The sequence below is a fragment of the Wyeomyia smithii genome, chromosome 1 (assembly GCF_029784165.1).
Source record: "Wyeomyia smithii strain HCP4-BCI-WySm-NY-G18 chromosome 1, ASM2978416v1, whole genome shotgun sequence".
Taxonomy (NCBI): Eukaryota; Metazoa; Arthropoda; class Insecta; order Diptera; family Culicidae; genus Wyeomyia; species Wyeomyia smithii.
Genome location: NC_073694.1, coordinates 154,661,462 through 154,687,357, shown reverse-complemented (window position 1 = coordinate 154,687,357; position 25,896 = coordinate 154,661,462). Strand labels below are relative to the sequence as shown.

The 25,896-nt window shown below is 41.2% G+C and overlaps 1 protein-coding gene across 4 annotated transcripts in view; it reads left to right on the top strand.

The window, feature by feature from the left end:
* LOC129718471 (uncharacterized) overlaps nt 1-25,896 on the top strand; it is a 391,795-nt gene that overhangs the window by 353,771 nt on the left and 12,128 nt on the right. For all 4 annotated transcript variants that reach the window (XM_055669261.1, XM_055669258.1, XM_055669259.1 and 1 more), the window contains 2 exons: nt 18,739-18,830; nt 18,907-19,017. In XM_055669261.1, coding sequence (XP_055525236.1) covers nt 18,739-18,830; nt 18,907-19,017 — 203 coding nt within the window. The remainder of the gene's footprint in view (nt 1-18,738; nt 18,831-18,906; nt 19,018-25,896) is intronic.

Here is a 25,896-nt window from a genome sequence, read left to right as displayed (position 1 = left end):
CACTAACATGTACGATACCCTTCGAACATTGTTATTGAAGCCGAAGGAGTGTTATAGAGTCGATGCAGCTTTCAACCAAACTGTTCGGAATTTGACCGATGAGTTGAAAACCATATATGAACGATCGTACAAGTCCTCGGATATCAACTGGGGCATCATTTTTGTTGACAAAAAATCCTTTTGAAAGCGAAGAATTGAAAATGCGAGGACCACCCCGTCACTTGATTCGACTGTTTCAAATAATTCCTCTCTGGTTCCCAACAAGTTCTAAGCAGTACTCGCAAGGATATCAGTATCTAGTTTTCTACAAGCGGTAATGGCGGACAGTGCACGCAGCCAATTGTGACGTTTTTGTAGGTTGGGTGATTTTCGATCACAGTAACGGAGTGAAAATATAAAAATTTTGCAACGTAGCATAGCAACTTTAATAAACAGTTTCGTTTATTTTGATGCGCACGCGCGCACGACGTAGGTAATTTAAATAACAAAACGCCAATTATGTGTTGAAGTTGCTATGCTACGTGGCGACGTTGTTTTATTTTCTACTCCGTAACTGCGATAGAAAAATCTTTCACCTACAGAAAACGTCAAAAATGGCTGCGTGCACTGTCCGCCATTAGCCCTCGTGGAAAGCTGGATACAGAGGATTTAAAAGGCAATTGGAAAGTCCTAAGAAAGACTCGGAGTATATTATACTAGGCACCTTCGTCTTGGTGCATTATGAACAATGCAAAGTACAAATGAGTCATTGCTGACTAATGTAAGTGGAAGTATTACCGCAGCTGTAGATAGTTTTGGAAGAGAGCTAGCTAAAGAAGTGAACATCTGTAGTGAAATCGATGTCTCCAAATCCGATCCAGAACTAAATGTGTTTTAATTTCTTTTGTGTATGAAATAAGAGACCGCTTTTCGTTTCAATTTGTTAGTTTACGTATTTATTCTTCATTTTCATCGTTGGTCTTAGTTCCACGTTCGGAGTTGGTTGTTTTCACACTTTGATTTAATCCAATCCCAGGGTTCACCCCAGGGAGGTAACCACACTTTAGAAAAATGTTGGTCCAGTCGTGTGAAGCATACTGATTTAATGTGGTAGAAATAATTGTAATCAGATTTTCCTAACTCTTTTCTTTATAAGGGCGTCGAAGCTTCTCTTTACAGTAAACAAAAATGAATTTTATGGGATTGAAGAATGCTGTGTACGGAGGTAAAAATACTACGTGGATTCCCATGAAGCGTGAGTACTCTGCAATACGATGGAGGCAGTGTATTCTAGCCCCATCTAAAATCCATACCGAGTGAAAACCTGGATATCGGTTGACCATCCCACTGTTTGCGAAACTGCGATAGCATTCGAAGAACTGCAATATTGTGAAGGTTCCCTCAGTCATATACGTATTCAGGATGCCTGATTGATCAAGAAAACATAATACCGATGCACGTGCTTTCCTGCGCATTTCCTCTGTTTCTTCACCTTCCTCGGTTATCCAAGAATACTTCATCGAGAAAACAAAGATTATGTTGATCCCAATTGGCCCTTCTTTCTAGCACCTTCCAAGTATAACTTTCGGCAAGTAATGCTGATTGAACATTTGAAGGTGCTTTTGAACTCGGATTTGGAGTCATAACTCCATTCTCCTGATAGCGTTGAATCCAGCTGCGGATAGTTGATAGCTGCGGATAGTGCTATGATGTTTTCCGTAATTTTCGCGTATTGTATTTTGGACATACCCAGAAAGTAGAAAGCATAACGCGTGGCATTTTGTATCAGAGAAGGGGAGGCATGCAGGTCCAACACTTCCTGCTTAGTTCGATGCATCTAGTATTAAATACTCAATTTACGAGTAGCTTGGTAGTGATTTCACTACATTTGTTTACACTCGGGAAGTATTCTGACGTTTATTCATCTTTCAACTATTGACGGGCGCACAACTAGGTGCATGACTCTGCTGCGCGCAACCTTTTTGATGGTCTGCGGAATTTATTAAAGAACCGCAATTACTCCACCTCCAGAATATTCTTAAACTGGTTGCGTATTCGCTATTATGGATTGGATTCTCAGCAGAAATATAAATGTTTATTTACTTAGAAAGCACATCTCAAATGGCTGGAATGTTATATATACCATCTTATCTATGTTTAGGACTACTTCAAAATTAATTATGATCAAGCCGGTTGTGCAGTCGGAGCTAGATTGAAGTACCTAAATTGACATGGTTGTTGGTAACCAGTTATCGACAAATCTGAAAATATACCGCTTATAAGACATATTTAGTTGGTAAGAGTGGAACCCCCTAGTCACGGGCGATAGTACATAGCCTTACACAGTCCACTAAGAGATCCCCAACGGAGTGAAATTAAAACGATATTCGAAGAAACAATGCGATAGACTATCATTCCGGAGGAGCTAATGCTGTCATTATTTTCATATGCCGCGGACAAAGTTTCGCACAGACAAGATTGATGTATATACAATGGCATATTGCTTTACCCATCACTGGGGCTAGCGCAAATAATTATGATTCGATAATGAGCCCTGGGGAAACCTTCAAACATAAATACCGTTCTTGAATATTTATTTGCCTTCTCGTCTCACAATTGTCGCTACTCACAAACAGAAAAAAAAAGTTTCCCGAAAATAAAAAAATGTCAAATATTATTCAAATTACGTCAAATAAGAACTTTTAGTCTCGCATTCTCGTTGATCGACCCTGCGAGAGCGGGTGCGGCTCATGTGTAGAACAAAAGTTAGAGGTTTGTCCTGGTAAGTTGGGCAAAAAATAAATTTCCAATTCCGAGAAAAGGACGGCAGCTCCCTGCGAGGATGAGCAGAATAAAAATTGCAAAAGTTTTCTATCCCCTCACCCCGGCATGTGCCCGCGCGACTGCATGTGGGAGCACGGCGCGGAAAACGAAAGCCGTTCCTGCATATTTATACTTGTTTAAATGTTGTGTAACCTTCACCATCGCGCACCCCACAAAGGCTCCAGTTGCCAGAGTGACGTGACGATCTAAAGGATCGGAAATGGGGTAGGAGCCGTTTCCACCCGACGGTTGCTAATTTCGGGTTTCTTGATTTTTTTTTCGCACAACCGTTGCTGGGAGTTTTTCACAGTTTTACGAACAGCAGCCTAGCGCTTCGCCTACCCGGAGGTTTTTTTTTCTGCAAACAAAATTCTTTTCGGATTTAATCTACTTAGAAAGTTCCCTTTCTTGGATAAGGAAGAGAAAGGAAAACTGGTTCGAAAATGATACTTTGAAAATGTTACAACGTGTAACGACGTTCGTTGAGGTTAATGAAAAAAATGATTATCCTTTACCGATGTATACCAACGAGAAGCGACGATAAGCTGCTTTATTTTTGAAACAAAAAAGAAGCTTAAATGTGCCTTTATGGGCTGGGTTGGGACGATACACAGGTAACACACTGGGGATGGTCGCCTCGTGTTTGCAAACCTTAACATTATAACAGGATCGATGAACAGAATGCCAACAACGATGATTATCTGTATTGTGTGATCCAAACAAGTGGCTCACGGGGAGTGTGGATAAGTCAATCAATTACACAAAAGTGATTCTGTTCAATGATGAATTAACATAGTTTGCTCATTTTATTAGATACGTGAGATTGGTTATGTAGCCGGATTCCTAATTGGTTAAAAAAGTGAGTGTAAAGTGAGCGATGCACAAAAATTGTTTTGACGTACGTCACCTTCAAACAAATTCTATCTCGCAAGAACATTCTCATATACATCAATCTACGTTCCACTATTTTACGAACAGTTGAGATCAGAACAAAACCTTGCCAAATATACCCAAAAGGTCAAGCTCAATCTACATCTCATGATGTTTCGGCCGGGAACAAATTACACAGACGATGCAGCTTGGAAGAAAATAAGAAAAAACAAGCATTGATAATTTTCTGCTCTCATGCCATTTCATCCGCTAAACTTCTCCGCCCTATTCAAATTATCCCGTGTTGCATTCATCCCGCCAAATGTGCGCGCCAGCTGATAGCGTTCATTATGAAACATTAAGCATTATCTAGTCGGGTGGCGAAATAGACACTTCGCTGAGGCTCGTGGTTCATCACTTCGCTCCCCTCGTACCGCTGGGTTGGTTGCTCGAACCGAATTTCGACAATCGACCGAGGGTAATGACTAGCATGGGCTATGGTCGTAAACACCGATTTCTTACCACTGATTCTGTCTGCTGCTGCTGCGGATGCTGCTAGTGATCTCGACAAAGAAACAAAGTGGAGAATGGTTTTCGGAGCTGGGCAGGAGTGGGAGGACAAAACAATTTCCTTTCAGTCTCGGAGCACCGGGGGAGACATTTTCGACTGGTTGGTGAAGCGAAACCTGTTGTGAGGGGAAAAATTAAATCAAATTCACCTACCAGATCAAATGGTACCGAAACCTGTACAGTAAGTCAGGGATGATATTTGCACTTAATTCTGAAATATTTTTAACCACTTTTAGTTTTGGAAAGAATAAAATAAGCCTTGGTGCTACATTCCGATTCGGAACTGGACCTTCTGTTTATTATACACAGACTTCGCAGCCAACTGTTTAGTGTACAGGACAACTGCGCTACGATCCTACTGACACCAACAGTCTATCCCGAGCCTAGACTCGAACCTACGACGACTGGCTTGTTAGGTCAGCATCGTACTTTGAGACCTGCTAGAAGGTCACTTTGATGAAAGAATATTGAACAAAATAAAACTGCTGCCTCAATCCTGGGAGATAATTTTCATTAGTTATTTTCAATCAATAAAAATTTTTATAGGAATTTACTGCACGAGCTACATCCAATAAATAAATAGTTCAAATTTCAACTACTTTCTCACGCATTCGTTCGTTTTCGCAAGCCGATTCTTATGAACGGCTCGTGAGCCTGTTACACTCCGTAGAACCGTCTGTAACCGAAATGGTCAAAGCGAAAAGCAGAACGTTTTAAGCAATTTTTCATTGTTATTGATTCAGTAATATTTTTATATGACCAGATTCATAAAAATAAATCGTTAAGGTAATATTTTCATTGATCTAGTCAGTATTCAAACGATTGGTATTGTTTGCTGAATATCAGTAGTGGGGGGCCCGGGGCAGATAATTTAGTGGGGCCCTCTTTCCTGAAAAATTTAGAGGTAGAAAAATACAAAATTTTGAAAGGTGACGAGCAAAAAAACGTCTCCGCTCTGTCGGATGGCGTGCTTGGTGATCGCCATTTAATGTCAAAGCTATTTCTCTCATGCCAAAGAACTAAAGCATGGGTTTATTTTTGGTTTCCGCCACTTACCCTTTTTTCACGCTGAATTCTCGACTACTTTGTGATAAGGCCGTATGTCTAAACGTAAATAAAACGAATGAGAGTTACATCCCTTGTACTCCACAAGCGTAAATCATCTCTCACTCGTTTTGTTCACGTTTAGATATACGACCTTATCACAAAGTAGTCGAGAATTCTACGATACATCGGTCTCGTGACAAAACAAGTCTCTCTTAAAATAAAACTGATCAGAGGGATACACAAATGAAACCTCTTTAGAGAATTATTATTGAAGATACAAAGCAGAAAGAACGATGCGAGCAGTAAGCATAGAAGAAAGAGTAAAAGCATTAACGTTTGCAGTAAAAAAATGGACTTTTTTCAGATGGTGATGAAAAAAAAACTAAGACAGATAATTGATTTGGATCAATTTCCCATTAATGGTAATTATGTTGTCTTATTTGCGAAAAAATTCTACGCCCTTGCGAGCAGCCTTCCGGCAGTTAACTGGAATATTCGCCATGGTGGACGAAAACATGCGTGTAGGCATGTTTTTAAGCTCTTTCTTCGTTTTTTTATTAATTCCTTCTCCGTTTTTGCGACAAAATTGTGGAATAGATCCTGCACTTATGGTATTTTTTGATGAACGACGCAACTTCTGGAAGGCAGTTCGTACTATAAATTTCCCTGTTCACGGCCAGCCCGCAGCGAAAGAAGAGCGGCTTTGACATCCCCTTCTCGCTGATAGTAAGCCACAGCAGCACCTCCTTGGGGAACTTGGTATGTGAAATAAATTTCACCTCGGAGCTCACGTCCTTCGTGGAGAAGGGAAATATGAAGTACCCTGCCAGTCGTTTCCATCCAGTGTGAGATAGGTCTCGTCGTCCATCAACACTGCCACGTCGCGATTCGCCGGGAAAATCGATTTGACCATCTTATTCAACTTCTGTCGCTGCGTCATTGCCTGCAGCTCCGAGACCAGTGGACGGGATTGCCACTTCCTGTCCATGTTCTCCAGATACTTTTTCACTGTTTTACCGCATGCACTAACCTCCAGGCCAAGTGCGCGCAGCGATGTAGCCACTTTTCCCTCGGTCTTTCTCTTCAGCATCCTTTGAAGCTTTTTGTCGCTCAGGATCGTTGGCCGTCCGGAACCGGGCTATCTTTCGGTGCTCTGATCGTTGTCCAATAGTGTCAAGATGTTGTAGATGTCGGAACGGGCATACCCGGCGTCCACAAAGTGCCGTACGATGTCCGTTTTTGACGCGGCTGGGTACCGTTCTGTGAACGCGCACACTTCTGAAGGGAGTAGCTTCACTTTTTTCGCCATCACAGTTAGAGTTGGACCGATAGAGCTGTCAATTTTTGAAGTCGAATCTTCTCTCAGGAAGTTCGGCTACATAGGGATGTGAAATGAAAATCTAAAACCGAAAAAAGTGAAAAATATGTCCAATTTCAAATGATTGTAAATCGGTTAGTATTCGATAGATTTCCTTCGTTCTTGCAGCAATAGATTGGAAAATCTTCTAAAACTCTTCCCAAAAGAAGATAATTGTAATTTTATTATTCACACTATTGTACTATTGAAAATAGTCAAGCCTTGTCAAAACGAAAAATTCGGCCTCTGATTGGTCGTTATATGATAGCTTCCCAAGCACGGTCGACAGAATCATGTACCTTGCAATTTAAAACATGCTATTTGGCCTATATAAGAGCCTGTTTCAGCCGAAGTCGCTCATAATAGTTCTTGACAGCGACAACAGCGATCGTCCTCCCTTAGCAGCAACACTAGCAGTGCAGTGAATACCAGCGATGGCGGAAAGCGGCCACAGCTGTGGCGTAGCAATGGATAGCGCACTAGATTTCAGCAACGATAGCAGCTCTGCCAGCTGATGCAGGGACAGTGGATACCAATGGCAGCGTATAGCGGCCACAACTGTGGCATGGCTATGGATAGCGAACTAGTTGCAGTGGATCTCCACATCGATAGCGGCTGATGCAGTGAGGCACTTTAGTGAAATGCAATCTCTGTGCGATAGTGGGCAGTAGTAAATGCATTCAATGAAAAGTTGACTCATGTTGACAACACGTGAGCCGTCTAGTTTTGAGTGTTATATCAGCGTTTCATAGTTTACTTTATCACAAGGAATACTTTATTCGCCCTGTCAGTGATAACGCAAAGATGTGATCGGCATCTTATCCGATACTAAAATGAACAACAAATTGTCCTTTTCAGGATGAAATGAAAACTTGATTGAAGAGTTAAGGTGAAACCTCATTGAATCCTCAAATGGCCGACTTCGAGTCACCACTTCGAATTTTCGAAAGCACAAGACTCGGAAATAGTTAATGCGTTCCCTGTCAAAATGCCATTTTATGTTTGCTGTGGTGAAGCAAACATAAAATAGAATTTCCATAGGGAACGCAATCGGAAATACTCACCGAGTCTTGTGCTCATGAAAATTCGAAGTGGTGACTCGAAGTCGGCCATTTTTGGACTCAATGAGGTTTCACCTTAATATTTTCTAATGTGTTAATTCACATTATTAAATTTGTAAAAGTTATAAATTTTACTTCATCTCCGTGTCTCATAACGTACTGAATTATCTTTTCTTTCAGTCACAACATCCGAAGAAAAATCATCTCAAAATTTAAAAACTGTCAAGCCCCAATCATGACAAACAAGTTACTATATTATTGAAAATGGTCAATCCTTGTTGAATCGCAAAATTCGATTGATCTGATTGGTCAACGTTTATTTACTAGAAAAAATGACTGACGCGCAAGCAGCCGGGTTATCTTTCTTGTAGAAGTATTCTACTTCAACCTTGCGGCCGTGGCTTTGCACACACCCTTCATGTTATTTTTTTTCTTGCTAACTCATGGGTTACTATGATTGATGATGCATGACTAGTTTCGTCAGTGCAATGGAAGGTAAACCCATGAAAAATCGGCAATTTTTGTTTATTTTTTTCACCGCAAACGTTTTAACGACAAGGATAGCAAATAAATAGTATATTCGAAAGCCAATACTTATGCGAACTGTTGATTTGGCCTGTGCTGTAGACAGCCTGCTGATCGTATGCGGCTGTCATCTATGATGTTGGACTCGCACTCCTTTTTTTCTGCTTTTTCTTAGGCCAATGCCATGATAAACATGAAGCATCGTTTTTTTCATATTTCCTATTGCTGATATTATTCCCCAATGAAAAAAACGTGTTTCGCGCTGCAAACGACTTTACTCTCGTGAATTATAATCATCTGATAGCCCGCTCGGATTTGTGCCAAAGGATAGCGTCTGTAAAGCGCGACAGCTTGGAGGAATCAACATTTATAAGGAGATGAAAAATAATAGCCCGTTTGGCGTTGCATCCAAATATTTCAACATGTGTGCTGTCGTCAACTGCTGTCGGACCGTGTACCGAACGTGTGGGGAGCACGGAGAGTTGTGCAATGAATGGAAGCCGGATTAGTTTGAACTTTGTTGCCACGAAAACACAGTCACTTTCAAAAGCCTGTACGGGACTAACGCCATTGGTAGTGACTGGCGACTTCAACGCTTGGCCTGTTGAGTGAGGAAGCTGCTGTACGAACCAGAAGGACCAGATATAGTTGGAAGCTTTGGCAAAGCTCAACTTGGATATGGCCAACGTTGGAACAAAATGTACGTAAAGGGTGTTACGGTCAAAAATTGGTTAACTTCAATTTCTCATATTATTTCTATAGCGTATAAAAAAACCTGAACACTTTTCATTTTAAAGATGCGCGTTTAGTATCGCGCCTTATTTTCGATTTTGACATTTGCTTTTTAGTTGTGAAAATGGCGTCGAAGCAAAACAATTCAAACTACTCGCACACCAAGCTGGTGAAATTTTTGAATATGGACAAATCAATCGCCACTAACGTAATAAGAGTGTTTGGAGGATGTTTGCCAGGAACACAGAATCGGGGGGATATCGAAATCTGACCGTCTCAAAAACGACGAAAAGAGTGGCCAGCAGTTTCAAGCGAAATCCCAATCTTTTCCTCCGAGATGTCGCAAGGAAGCTGAGAATGCCGTTTACAACTGTGAACGGAGATGAAAAAAATACCGGCCTGTCGATTTACAAAAAGGTGGTAACTCCAAATCGTGAGGATAAGTAAAACAAGTCCGCCAGACAACGATTGCGAAAGCTGTACATGAAGATGCAAAGCTTCATTACGAGATGATGTAACTTAGGTCAAGGCAGAACTTGAATAGCCCTCTGGACAGGAATATTATGAAGCAACTGAAAAATAAAGATGGGTGAGATTTTCAAACACATTGAGCTGTCGAATTTGCAAAAAAATCGTCTTGTGTTCCTGTGGTTTGAAGAGCAACATATTCATCGCGGAAGGGTCCGTCAACTAAAAAATTTATGTGCAGGAGTGGCTAAAAAAACGTCTGTTACCTTTTCTGAAGCAACACAGTTGTTCCGTTCTGCTTTGGCCGGATTTGGCACCTTACCAGTACGGCAAATGCCACGGAGTGGAATACCTCGAACAATGTCCAGGTGGTGACAAAGGACATGAACCCTCCCAGCGTATCAGAGCTCCGCCCTAGAGAAAAGTACTGGGCTATCATTAGGCGAATCCTCAAGAAGACACGAAAGCCAGTTGTCAGCGAAATGCAGTTCGAGGCTAACTGGCGTTCTGTGGCGAATAAAGTGAACAAGAATGCGACGCTCTTCGTCTTATGGTGCGCTAACTCCAATTTCCTGGAGTGCATCCAGTCTTCGATCTTGCGTATAGAGAGCGCGGCTGTCAATCCGACCTCCTTGATCGATTCGCCGTAGACTTTTAGCGTTATGTTGTCTGCAAAACCGACGATCACAACTTCTACTTGAGTTTCAACACCCCGTGGTACATGACATTCCACAACACCGGGCCCAGGATACAACCTAGCGGAACTTATGCGCTAATTGGGACGCACTTCTGATCCTCCTCCGTGTTGTAAACAAGTACTCGATTCTGGAATTAATGTTTCAGAATCTTGTACAGCGACATCGGTACATGGATGTTCCTGAGGCAAGCGCAAGCGTGAAGATTGCTCATTGGCGTATGCTCCTTCTCTTGCGCTGGAGTGCTACCTCCGCCGTCTTGGTGACAGGTAGGATAGCATCCAGCGTGGACCTGCCCTTCCGGAAACCGACCTGATTACTTTCCAGACCGTTCAGACCCTCCGAGTAGCGCTAGAGGTCTACAACGAGTAATTCAAAAAGGTCAAGTTAATGGCTGCGCACTGTATACGCAAGGTCGAAGATTGGATGCCCTTCAGAAAACTGGAGCTAGCGCACCATAAAGCGGAGGTCACTGTTGTGAATAGTTGTAGCAACAGGTGGTCAGAGTCGGAGACTGCACCATCACCTCAAAGCGATTTTAGAAGCTCATGGGGATTATTTTAGGTACTAACATGCTCTTGTGCCTGAGGGTTACAAGTGCGTATCGCACAGTGTCATACGCCGCAATCTGCGTCTTGTCCGGCATGATGCATACCAGCATCGTCATGAAGGAGGACAGAGAATGCTTGGACCAACATGACACAAGAGGCATACGAGGTATCATCCTTGATATCCCGAAGGAGGAGTCCAATTTCACGAAGGGTAAAAGAGAACAAATATTTTTCAATTGAAAGTGACGGTTGACAGCGTCGCATTATCACCTCACGATTGTCAGTTAAAATGACTTTGGCAGGCTCTGATTCTGAAGCATATGTGGTATGCTCCACTGCACCAGGATTTCACGGAAGGCTTGTATTCCTCGGGTGCTGACGTATTGTGCGGGATCTAGTTCGGGGTTCCGAATCCGGGGTTCGAACGTATTCTTGCCGTTGAGTTGAATGTAGGCGGGAGGGAATGAAACTAAACTGGGGCATGGATGGATTTTAGGAAGACGTATATAAGGGACATGTAGGGTCAAAGCTCGTCAAGACATCACGAACAGGATCAGCTGAGCGTGTACCTCCGGCCTTAAGGGAAGCTACTAATTCAAACCTGGCGTCACGGTGTGCAAGGCATGACCGAACAACGTGCTCTATACCGTGATAATCTTTACCATAGGCACAGATACCGCTTTCGCAAATCCAATAGGACGGATATGCGCGCCAAATCTATAGTGATTGGACATAAGCCGAGACATCACGCAAACCCTTGAACCACGAGTTCGTCGATACATTGGGGATAATGGAATGTAATCACCCTTCCAGTTCCCCTCTGGTCTAAGAATTTTGGCAACTGATGATCTCTCTTCTGACGTATGAGTGCAAAAATTCATTAAAAGCAATTGGTCTTTCACAGTTTGTTGCGCTCACCTTAGTCAAAAGCGCTTTCTCATTGCCCGGTATCGAGCAGTAAGGAGGAACCCAAGCTTAGGTAATTTGAAACTATTTCTCGGGTAAAGCACTCAGATGTTCCCGTATTATCGTAAAAAAAAAGAAAATCCCGATAATAAATTATGAAGGTTATGGATATTGTTTTTTGCTTAAAATAAAACGGTGTTGAAGCCACAAATAGTTGACTTCGAGCCAACACTTCGAATTTTCAAGGACACAACACTCGGTAAAGTTAATGCGTAACCTGTGAAAACACTATTTTATGTCTGCTGTCGTGAAACGAAAATAAAATAGCGTTCTCACAGAGAACCCATTACCTATTTCCGAGTTTTGTGTTTTTGGAAACTAGAAATGGTGGCTCGAAGATGGCCATTTGAGGCTTCAACGCCGTTTCACCTTAAGGGTTTTGTGCGTGTTTTGAATTTTTTTGTGCTCAGTGTTGGAGATCTGGTAGCATGTCAATCTTCATTTACTGTCAATCCATTGGCAATACTATATTGATTTCAATTTTAAACAAAGCGGTCCATTGTCTCTTTGATTGATAGGGCCTGAAGCCATTTTCTGTGGAATTGAAATAATAATAAGAATTCGAGTCCGGCAAAAGTTCATCCCAGCAGACGGCTCGAAGAAGTCCAACAGTTTACGTTGGTGTGGGTCTTTCATTGAAATAAATAAAATGCATTCTCGACCCCCCAAGAAAGCGGTAAATTACATTTGAAATCGGATATTAATCATCCGACAAAAGTGTCCCATTCGTGCAGTAATGAGAAAGATAGTTGCCGCCGGCTTTCTTATGACTGAGCACCGCTTTTGTGATGCATCGAAATAAAGAAGGCAAGTGTTGAAATTTCATATTCGCCATAACTCAGCTGATGCTCGTTGCTGCTTCGAGCGCCATCTGGACTGTAGTGCGTGCAGGTGACATTATTGTTGTCGGTTTTAATGGTTTGAGGAATATTGCGATTAATCTTATTAGCTGCGGGGTAGATTGTAGTTAGGCTGATACAAATTTTGAATAGCTTTTATGTCCACGGTTATCAAAGTTAGCTAAGGGGAGGGCAAACAATAAAGACCACTGAGAAGGAAAAAAAAAAGGAAAAGGAATGATTTCATGCTAATTGACCATTGATAGTTATGTTGTGCTTTTCTTCGCCTAAAACAATACAATTGACATGCTGGGTGAATGTTCTCATGGAGTAAAAATTGTCACGGAGCAAAAATTTGCATTGAAGTTTAAAAAAACATATAATAGAATTATATTATAAGTAAGGATCACGACACAGGATATTCTACGAAGTTCAATAAATATTATAAAACCCATCATTTTTCGAGATTAAATACAAACTACTATTGAATTATTGTGCTGACTTTTTAGCTAAATTTTTTTTTCTGTTAAACCGTTGTTAATCACCACTTATAAATCATAAATTGTAAGCTATCTGAATTTCTTAGATATTTTTTTTCGCAAATAAAATTAATGTCATCAGGTATATAATACGTTTTACTTCGGAGTAGTTGGAAAGATGTGGTTGTAATTACTTTTTCTTTGTTAAACGTCGCATCATAAAAATAAAGACGAGCTTAAGAATGTTATATGGAGATAAAAGAATTTTTCTCAGTGCAAAGAAGTAAAGTTGCTCAAATTACCGGTGTCATTCATAAAGTCGCACTGAAATCTAAGAGAGCACATAAGTTCGCGTGGAATGCCTCAGTTGAAAAATACGTGCGTATACATCAGCTTCAACCCTGCATTTGATTTGACTAGTAACAGATTGTGGAAAGTAAAAAAAAACACACTACTTCCAACCCGTCGAAGTTACCTGTTCAACAATCCAAACCGGATCCCAGCCAATATATCACTATCACCCTGGCTGCTCCATCGTATGCCACTATGGTGACGGCCCTGTAACAAAAGCCACCAGATGGCAGACCGGCAGGCTTCGATATGGTTCCTTTCATTGCCATCTGGAAGCCTTCGGCGTCGGCTGAATAGGCAGATAAGGACGTTCCGCACATACCGCTACCGCAAACAGACAATTGCGTTTCTAAAATTGAAGTACGATCCTGTCTCTCGACTGCATTGTGGCCACCTAAGATGCTTCTACTGGGAATCTCACAGGATACGAAAAACATTCATCTCCACAGTTACTGTACCAAGCGTTTGGTTGGTAGAATCTATCTACCTGGCTCAGATTTCAATCGATGAAGACTTTTGCTTCCGAAGAGATTGGGCCCTGCATAGGAAGCCGGTATCGGAGAGGGAAGGTTTGAATTTATGGTTTGCCATTTTGTGGAAGCTAATTTCCAGCCGTAGCTTCTCTGGGGCATACTGGAAAGCAATAAATGTAGGTGATGAAATATATCGTTTGAACCCCCGGTAACAGAATCAGGAGAAAGTGCATTTCCCTATTGCGATGAAGCTCCGGGCTCTTCTCAAATGACAAAATCAATAAATGTGAAACTTTACTATCTACGGCGCGTTGGGAGGAGGAAAAGGTTACAGCGTTTCGTCGCCTTTGAAACCTCCGGCAAGCATTGAATCCGTCGCAGATTAAATGCAACGATAGCAAGAATTTTATGCTTCCCCGTCTTGACGTCAACCTCCAGCAGCCCAGCGGCTGCTGATGGAATGGATCATAAAGTGAAGAGCCTGCTGGGCCCGTCGCAGGGCTCCGGACCTGGTTGAATCTATGCCGATGTTCGGTTCTGTCTTTTCTTTCGGCGTGCTTAGGAAAATTGTTCGAACCAAGCTGCAATCGAAGAATTTCTCAATCGAAACATTCCATTTGCTGTTGCCTACCAGTTCTGGATGCGGCCAATCGCTTCTCCCGGGAGGGGCTGTCTATCCTGTTATCGAAGTAGAATAATAAATTAATTATTCTGTTCGTTTGTTGGCTCGAAATTGTCGTCGCAGTGTGCTGAATATTTTTGCTATGCAATAAAATAAAATCAGCTTGGTTTCAAAGTATAAACACAGACCGGAAATTCTTTGTTACTTTCGTTCTATCCTTCGCTCAATTCGTGACTCCAGGGTACACTAGACTTAATAAATTTATGAACGAAACATATTGGTGATCGAGCATGGATATTTTCAATCGCTCGAAATATTTGATGCAAATGTATTCTTTAATTGAACCAATTGGACACGTAGCTTACAATCATTCTCACTCGCATGCAAGTTTTCCATAGAAACGCTGATGATTGTTTTTGACGTAGAATTACGTCTTACGGCAACATATATAGGGATGGACGTCACGAAAGTCACGAAAGTTGTCCACTTTCAAACAAATAAAATTCAGCCAGTTTCCAGTTTTGGAAACACACAAACGGAGATGTTGGCAATCAAAGTCTGTCGGCCGTCAAATATTCAGCGTGAAAACAGCTTTTCACTGTGTTAACAGAAGAAAGCCTTATTTTGACTTCATCTCTATGTTTCAGCACGACCTGTATTAACTTTTCCTTCTGCAATATGCTACACAGCAGCGTAATTGACTGTTGCGTAGCTGAGTGGGGCATCTTTTTTTTGTTATCTGCCTCCAAAGACAAAGATAATCCAGCCATGAAAATTGTTAAGCTTTAAACATGCAAACACTACTTTTGAGTATAGTCCTGCTTTGTTGAACACTTATTTATATTAAATAGTTGTTTAATGTTCGCTTTCCCTAACACAGTCGGCAGAATATTATACCTTGTTAACCAGGAATGCACGCTTTGGACTATATAAGAGCCTAATTCCACTCAAACCACTAAATAAGTAGCAGCAGTAGCGACAGCGGATACAAGTAGCGGATAGTAGCAGCGGTACCCAGTCAACCACAAATCGTATATCATTGTGAGAAAATTATCGCAAATATATCTTAACGAAGTCGAAATCGTATACCACGCTTATTATCATGCGCAGACATTCAGTTTAAATTGTGTATCATGATGGAATCTAACCGATTTACGATTGTAGGGTTTGAATTATAAGATAGTGTGAAACAAATCACTTTCAATCGGAATCTATCGTATATAAATACGAATATCAATTAATTGCATACCATTATTTCTCAGTACGTATATCGCCTCCAAAATAGTACACATATGCTGTTTTTGTGCATCAAATGCGAGTTTGTATGATACATATGAGTGCGGATATTGGAATCGGAACATTATTATACGTATGAAAATGTTGACTGGGAATATCCGATCACTGTTACAAGACGTTGATTTACTGCGAACTGGATCGTTCAATAGCAAGCAGAGCTGCAGCAGACGGCGATTTTGAATATTGCTGCCTTCCATAGCAATAGAGTAAACAGCACCTTCCACAGTGATAGGTTTTGGATCTCCCTTCTGTGTGCAAGGACCGTCGACATACACGCATGTCCCCAATTTTGTGGAAAATAAACAACAGGGTTAACATAAGAGAATATCGATCGTATTTCCAAACCTATTGCAAGAATTACATCGCTCTTGCGATCTGTCGTAATTCAACGTTAACCTTGCGGTCGTGTCTTCTAAACAGCCTCTTCAAAAATTTATTTCTGATTGTTCTGAAAACCATGAGTTGAGACAGAACGATTCAAACACGAGACAGACAGACAGACAGACAGACAGACAGACAGACAGACAGACAGACAGACAGACAGACAGACAGACAGACAGACAGACAGACAGACAGACAGACAGACAGACAGACAGACAGACAGACAGACAGACAGACAGACAGACAGACAGACAGACAGACAGACAGACAGACAGACAGACAGACAGACAGACAGACAGACAGACAGACAGACAGACAGACAGACAGACAGACAGACAGACAGACAGACAGACAGACAGACAGACAGACAGACAGACAGACAGACAGACAGACAGACAGACAGACAGACAGACAGACAGACAGACAGACAGACAGACAGACAGACAGACAGACAGACAGACAGACAGACAGACAGACAGACAGACAGACAGACAGACAGACAGACAGACAGACAGACAGACAGACAGACAGACAGACAGACAGACAGACAGACAGACAGACAGACAGACAGACAGACAGACAGACAGACAGACAGACAGACAGACAGACAGACAGACAGACAGACAGACAGACAGACAGACAGACAGACAGACAGACAGACAGACAGACAGACAGACAGACAGACAGACAGACAGACAGACAGACAGACAGACAGACAGACAGACAGACAGACAGACAGACAGACAGACAGACAGACAGACAGACAGACAGACAGACAGACAGACAGACAGACAGACAGACAGACAGACAGACAGACAGACAGACAGACAGACAGACAGACAGACAGACAGACAGACAGACAGACAGACAGACAGACAGACAGACAGACAGACAGACAGACAGACAGACAGACAGACAGACAGACAGACAGACAGACAGACAGACAGACAGACAGACAGACAGACAGACAGACAGACAGACAGACAGACAGACAGACAGACAGACAGACAGACAGACAGACAGACAGACAGACAGACAGACAGACAGACAGACAGACAGACAGACAGACAGACAGACAGACAGACAGACAGACAGACAGACAGACAGACAGACAGACAGACAGACAGACAGACAGACAGACAGACAGACAGACAGACAGACAGACAGACAGACAGACAGACAGACAGACAGACAGACAGACAGACAGACAGACAGACAGACAGACAGACAGACAGACAGACAGACAGACAGACAGACAGACAGACAGACAGACAGACAGACAGACAGACAGACAGACAGACAGACAGACAGACAGACAGACAGACAGACAGACAGACAGACAGACAGACAGACAGACAGACAGACAGACAGACAGACAGACAGACAGACAGACAGACAGACAGACAGACAGACAGACAGACAGACAGACAGACAGACAGACAGACAGACAGACAGACAGACAGACAGACAGACAGACAGACAGACAGACAGACAGACAGACAGACAGACAGACAGACAGACAGACAGACAGACAGACAGACAGACAGACAGACAGACAGACAGACAGACAGACAGACAGACAGACAGACAGACAGACAGACAGACAGACAGACAGACAGACAGACAGACAGACAGACAGACAGACAGACAGACAGACAGACAGACAGACAGACAGACAGACAGACAGACAGACAGACAGACAGACAGACAGACAGACAGACAGACAGACAGACAGACAGACAGACAGACAGACAGACAGACAGACAGACAGACAGACAGACAGACAGACAGACAGACAGACAGACAGACAGACAGACAGACAGACAGACAGACAGACAGACATATAATTATAATTTGTTCAGCAAAGTTGTAGATAGTGATTTTGTCCGTTTAGGAAAAAATATAAGAAAAAAAGTTTAAAGGCAGAGAGAAAAAATCTGAATTTTTTTCTACAAACGAAATTACACACTGTTAACTAAATAACTATTATTGACTAAACTTGTCGAATTAAAAAATAGAAAAAAATTAAATCTGGCAAAATGAATAACAGCATTTTTCCTAATTTTTCACATTGTACATTTTTTCTGAAAGCAAAAACATATTAACGAGAACTATGATTAAGACACTATATCGATCAAACAAACCGTACAGGCTCCAAGACTCTTTTCAAGGACATCTTAATCCCATAGTTTCAGCCAAATCAATTCAATAAAAAAAAATCATTGAGATTGGAACATATTTATCAAAAAAAATCACGACTGTCGCAGAGGCACTACCGGAGGCAAAGAACAGAACTTCAATTATTTCTTCTCTAGTAAATATGCGCAATCGATCTAAAATATGCTAAAATATAAGTTTTTTTGTCAGCTATGCAATTAAATCGCATCTTCACCGGCAGTTCATGTGGGAAAACAAATGTAATCAATGTGTTTTTCTTATTAGTGTTGAAATGTCACCATTTGTGGCAGAACACACAATATTAATTCTGAATAGATATTAGTACATAAATAAATCATTACAAACATTCCCCCTCTTAAAAAAAAATATTTGTGGGTATTCTCTTCCTCTTCCGCGTGTTATTCTAAATGTTTTTTACTATGTTCTGTAAGAAAGTTCACTCGACCGACAAACTTTTTTCTCCGTGTCTTTGCAGTGCTCAGTCTCAAGGATCTGAAAATTTTCGTTCCGGATGCGGTGATCATGGGTAACGCAGCCACGCTATCGTGTCAGTTCGAGTTGGAAAAAGTAAGTGCGACACGTCCGTTCCACGCTTGGTTTACCGTTCATGAAATACTTCAAATTGTCAACTTTCATTACGCAGGCCACACTCTACTCGGTACGGTGGTACTTTGAGAGCGAGGAGTTCTACCGGTACGTACCGAAGGAATCACCACCAGCAAGGACGTTTCCGGTGTCTGGAATTACCGTCGATGTAAGTATTAGCATGCACACTTTCTTCTCTAACTTTATCGACCAAGACAGATAGAGACGGTGGTTTACTTTAATCCTATATAAGGTTTATTGCCACGGTTGTTACTCGACGAGTAGCGAATTGATTTCCAATCCATTTCATCCACTGGTGCTGCCTCCGTGGTAAGCCTCCTGCATCATGTCGAGTGATTCAATTAATAAAGCAATTGAATAAACTGCCCTCAAATGACTGGCAAACTATTATTCTAGACCATAGAATGGTTACCGAACTGATGTTCAACCCGACGATAAGGGAAATAGAGCAGCAGCGAATGAAAGCAATAATAATAATAAACGATAAAAATAATCGCTCTCTGGGCACATAAATATAATTTTAATTGTCACGCCTGTCGTCTACCGTGCCGCTTTCGCATCGTGGTTACTCTCCCTCACTGCACTCTTCCCCTCAGCGTTAAGCACCGGACAGTTCAGCTGTTAGGGCAGAAGGCAATTATCAGAACTCATCTTCCCACCGGGGCTATAATAATCAAGTCTTGGTTCTGCTGGAGATTACCGTCACGATTACTGCTGCAGCCTGCTTCTGTCCTGCTCCACTAATTGTCATCCATCGTGGCAGTTCTGTCCTACTAGCAGGTAGCTTACATCCGGAAGAGGACGGCAAAGGACATTTAGCGAATCGGATTAACTCGGTTGTGATCTTCGTTATCAGATTGTTGTTATTCAAGACGCTTGTTGACTTGAAGCTAAGCGGGTAAATGATTTTTTTGAAGTAGAATACTTCTCTCAGGAAGTTCGGCTACATAGGGATGTGAAATGAAAATCTAAAACCGAAAAAAGTGAAAAATATGTCCAATTTCAAATGCTAATAAATCGGTTAGTATTCGATGGATTTCCTTCGTTCTTGCAGCAATAGATTGGAAAATCTTCTAAGATTCTTCCCAATATAAGATAATTGCAATTTTATTATTCACACTATTGTACTATTGAAAATAGTCAAGCCTTGTCAAAACGAAAAATTCGACCTCTGATTGGTCGTTATATGATTGCTTTCCAAGCACGGTCGACAGAATCATATACCTTGCAAGTGAAAACATACTATTTGGCCTATATAAGAGCCTGTTTCAGCCGAAGCCGCTCATAATAGTTCTAGACAGTGACAACAGCAGTCGTCCTTCCTTAGCAGCAGCACTAGCCCTGTGGTTGGTCAATACGTCTCAGGAGCAGCGCGGTTCTTCTCAGCGTGTGTCGCCAGACTGATATTATTCCCCCCGTGTTGGGGCAGCATGAAGATTGCCATCAGGAAATCCAATTTTGGAAATCAAAATGCCTTTTTCAAGGCAAATAAACAAGGTCATTGAAAGTTAATAATTTTTGACAACGCAAGCAAGATTTTGTGTTGGATCCTAGCAATTTAAATTTGTCGCACCCGTCTAATTTACTGAATGTGAAATAGCTTCCACAGTGCATGTTGTCCGTGTATCTTAATTCCTCCACTGTTAGGGCAGCTCAAAGGTTGTGATCAGCAACCCATTTTGAACCGCAAAATGCCTTTTTCAAGGCAAATAAACAAATAATTGAAGGTTAATAATTTTCTGGCGTCAACACAAGCAGGCATTCTGTGCGGGATGCAATCAAATTCTGTTGTAGTTGTCTAATTTTTACTTTATTTAGTAAACCCCCCACTGTAGGGGCAGCGCAAAGGCTGCGATCAGCATAACCGACTTTGAATAGCAAACTGCCCTGTTAGACCGGATTCACAAAAGCAGTTAGTTCGACTATGCAGAGCTAATATGAAGTCGATGCAATCAATCAGCATTAACAGAATTTCGTCGTCTCCCAGCTGCCAAGTTGCAACATGATGCAACACGCAACAGCGAGCAAACGAAATCGCTTGATGTTACAAACCGCAATAAGATACGGGTTAAAACCGTTGCGTGTGTGAGAGCACTGTCGGTGTTTATTCGCTGGATACTGAAATCAAATGCGAATTGTGGAATAATTCCTTTAAAGAACATTAGGAAATGGTAAAACTGAACAGAAAGGCGTGGCCTATTTCGTAGCGCCCTTCGGCTATAAAAGAGTGTTTCTGAGAAAACTAGCTACATTCATTAGTCGGAAGGTGAGCTGGATGGACCGTCCACAACGTTGACAGCAGTAACAGCAGATATCAGCACTCAGCAATAACAGACAATAGCAGCGTAGACAATGTGAAAACACCTTTCTATTGTGTTGGCCGTGCGCATTGAGCCTCTGCCAGGCTAAACGCGAAAAGCGGCGCGAACCGATTCGCCCGGCCGTAGGTTAATCGGCTATCGGCGTAAGACAGAGATGCAATCAGCGTCATATCTGATTTTAAATTAAACAACTAACTGTCCTTTTTAGGACAACGAAACAAATGAATTGAAGATTTAATATTTTCTTGCTCTGAGCTTTAACCAAAAGTTAACTATCTTAATTTGAAATCACATGTACATATCGCCAGTTGAATTCAATACTGGCACAACTCAAAATTTTGCAGTTTTGAGTTATTGATGGCAAACGATGCCAAATACCGTCTGCCGGGGTGAGATTAAGCCACGGGGGTGAGATTGAGCCAAAACGGGAAATGTTTGTATGTTAAATTACTTGAGATTTACAAAACCTAATACCTTAAATTCAATACTTTATGAAACAGGACATATTTATTCACAACTTAAAATGGAATATAGATAATATCAGTGAACTGTTTCGCTTAAAGAATGTTTCAAAGTACAGGGTGAAAAACATGCGCAAATAACGTTATCCAAAAATGTCCCAGGAAAACCAACCCGATCAAAAAATCACAAGAACTTACTGCTCAGTTGGTACGTTAGGATGTCGTCTCCAATGTGTTGAGGAAATATTATGCATTGAACCTGTGCCGGCTCAGAAAATAATGTTTTCCAAACTGTACACTCTTCGAGCCCTTTTGGGGTGAGATTGTGCCAAGCTATATTGAACGGCACAGTGTGTGGAATTCACATTCACGACAAAATTATATCAGTATACATCAAAACACTTGCATTGTTTACATAGGGTATGTTTTTTGTCAACACAGCATAAGGTATGTTGTCTAGCTATGGTATTCTTTGAAATAATGACTAAAAGCTTGAAAAGCTTACTGTTCTCAATTGTTATATAGAAATTTTCAATTATTGATATTACTTATGGAATGTAGCAAAATTTTGTACACCAATTCTATATAAACAGATGACTTTTAAGAAAAGAAGGAGGGTTGTGGGTACGTTTCCAGAGGTATTAAGATCTCCAATGGAATATACAGTTGTCAATGACACATAATAATTAAAACGAAAAGTCTTCTCAAACTTCATGTCCTAACGTTTCCCCTTTTTAGGCTACCTGGAGACGCCACTATGTGTATAGAGACTGTCTATAAGCCACGTTCTCATAACTAATTACTCTATGCATCAATTTGATCTAGCCATACATTTTTATATAATTCATATGGTGCATAGTTTCTGATCAACCCCCTAAAGCCCCTTAATAGTCCACGTTGTTTATGGTCGTCCCTATACTTACTGTTTTATCATGTTAGTCATGTGGATTATTCGTAAACACACTACTGTTCATTTAACAGGTATTAAATTCAACTTTTTGTTTTTGGCACAATCTCAACCCATAGAAGGGGTGAGATTGAGCGAAGTTCATGTATTTTTAGCAAAATTATAGTTTATTGTAACTCAACCATATTTGTTGTAGTTGATAACAAAACATTCTAGGATGCATTGGTGTATTTTGGATCGAATTCTTTGTTTAAATGTGTGCGTTAGAAGCTTAAGATCAAAAAAGCATCATTTTTTGGCACAATCTCACCCCGGATGACGGTACTATAAAGTTTCATCTCACAAAGACTTGTTTCAAAATTCACAATATTTCCAGATATATAAGTAGATGTGCCTTTATTGCACAAATCTAAAATACCCCTAAAAAGACCGAAAAATGAGGTTACAGTTCTTATAACTTGCTCATTACATGCACATGATATACCCAAACAAGTTCAATAAAAATGGGAAGTTTTATAGTGGGATTTTTCACGAAAATGAAAAAAGAAATTTTTGACGCAAATTTTCAAATGCGTTTTTTTCGAAACTCTGAATTTTGAGTTGTGCCAGTATTGAATTCAACTGACGATATACTCTGACTGTTGAAACTTGTTTGCGCCGCAAAGAGTTTGTACTTTTCCTGTTCAGTGAGGTCGTATTTATATGTGCAAACTGAAATTGAGTAGTACTTCAACTTCATTTGCACAGAATACTGCCAATGAGCGGTCAACATTTATTTACTAGGAAAAATGACTGACACGCAAGCAGCCGGGTTATCTCTCTTGTAAAAGTATTCTACTTCATCTTGCGGTCGTGGCTTTGCACACAACCCTCCTGTGATTTTTAGCAGGCGTAATTTGGTTGGCCACGTGTGAAAAAGTTCATCAACGATTAGGTGAACCTGTTTATTCATCTTCTGAGATGCAAGCAGAACCAATCGTGCTGTAGATTCAACACCTGCTCAAGTGCAATATAGTTCCACATTATTAAATGTGTAGGGACCAAGGTGTGCAGTATGAAATCAAAACGATCGTTTCTGCACCGTAAAGACGATTGTGGTTTGATGCCACAGAATATCAAAATCGAGCTTGACTGTAATCCAACAAAAGTGCAAATCGATAGTTCCTGCTGCCGTGAGACTCTCTACGTTCTGTGCAGTTCATGCTCAGCTTAAACATGTTCAACATTTCCCCCCGAGGTTACTAACTAAACCGAAAACATAAACACCGAACTGTAAACGAAATTCCGCCCGGCAACACCCGGGCGAACCATCCACATAATCTTAGAGCACAGTAGTGGCTGGTGAACTGCGAAGATCTCATATACGTTTGAGGGCCATATTGCACGGAAATTTTCGTCTCAAAGAGCAAAGTTTACCCCCAAGGCAACAAAGAAAATACAGCTCCACTGCTGATGCTGTGTGTGCTGTACAGTCTTTGTTCATGTTTGCGTTGTATTCTCCTTTGCAAGATTTCCACAATTGTTGGCAAAGTCGAAAATTACCGACTGAATGGAGATTACCACTAGTCAACTACTAATCATACTTTGAAGGATTTTCTTCAGTAAAGTTTTTCTGAGAATTTTACATTTCGAATAAAATGTACAAAGTTTTGAAGTATCTAAATGCAGCATTGCTTCGAACGAATTTCTCCGTATTGGTAAATGATCCTAATGCTGGTTTCGGCTTTGATCACCGTGAGATGACTGTGATGTAACTTGTTATTGTACAGTTGAGCGAGTCACAATATTCAGCTGCTGCCTAGGGCCGATTATAGTGAGGTCAATATTTTAACACGTCGGCGAACAATGGGAAGAATTAGTCGCTGCAAGTGCTGCAAGTTTTGTCCAATGTTGAGCCGGTGAAGCGTCATTGTGCGTTTACAGGGACCATACCCATTCGAAATCACAATGTGCTGCTGTGGAAAAAAGGCATTCCGTATAGGCTCTAGCGCTAGGAATGCCGCTTTCAGAGAGGTACAAAAAAGGAGAAAAACAAAAAATCTCTTACATCCTCTCACTCAGCAAGGCACCAGCGGTACCTATCAGTGAACTTCCCCGGGCTTGTAACAGGTATGGTGAAATGCCTTTTCCACATACGATGCAAATTTATTGCTTGTGCAGTACTGTTAGTTACCGTTTGTGCCTCAGCAGTGGGGTACTGCAGCTCTGGAAGACTATACCGTATAAGACAGTACTGCGTTCGACCCACAAAATACTACCCGGCCAGAAGCCGACATGACCTCATAACGCTACTCGCTACAAATCTAGAAAAGGATGTTCTTTTGTTCCTGGCTCCCCGTAGCCTCGGATCGTGGAAAGGAACGGGCACCAGCGATGTGGGTAAGCACCCAGCGCAATCCCATGCAGAAGGGAGATCAACAATGCTGGGAAACGGTTACGGCATATTTTAGTGCTAAAATATTAGAAAGTGTTTTTTTAATTAACTTCCGCTCTGCCGATGTGACATACGACGCGAGTGGGTGACCGATAATTTCGAGTTAGTTAGTGGTGCACAGTTGCGCAAGCCAATTAAAAGTTCGTGTGCTATGTTAGAGTCAACGTAGCGAATAATATGTTTTAAAGCTATTATTTTTTTCAACCGTCTGGTGCAGTTTTTTCTAGTATATATACACTACCCGCTGTAAGCTTCAAATCGTTTCATTTAATATTGCAATACCCCGTCGAATATTGCAGATCCCCGATAAAGTGAAGCATCACCTAAAATAAGTCGATATCGTACATTTACGACGACCTAAAAAGTTGCGGTCTTCGGCAAACTTTTTCAGATTTCAGAAGGTCAAGTACTTCGGAATGGGGCTGAATATGCTTAGGTGGACTTCACCAAAGCACTGATGAAGGTTCCATGTTGGTGCCGAAATACATATTTACATACAGTGAAAAGCGATAAGTGAAAGTGATGGAATTAAAAAGTGGTGTCAATTGAAATTGCAACCAAATTGTCCGTAACCTGAACCTGAAAAACCTGAAGACCGCAATTTCCTAAGTGGTTGATTCACGAGATAAATTCCGTTCAAAATACTTAAAACTTTTTACACATCAGTGCCATATAGCGGCTATTTTCATGTATTTTAACCTTCATTGAACCCTTGTGTGGAAAACCACACAAATGAATTTTGTTTTGATTTTTTTTCGAAAACTTCTCGATCGATTTTGACGAAACTTCTTGACAATTCCTAAACCATCAATCTTACACAAAATACATTTTCTCCAATGGAAAAATATTTTTGGTTGATGAGATATTTAAAAACTTACGTTGTCCACACATACAACATCGAATT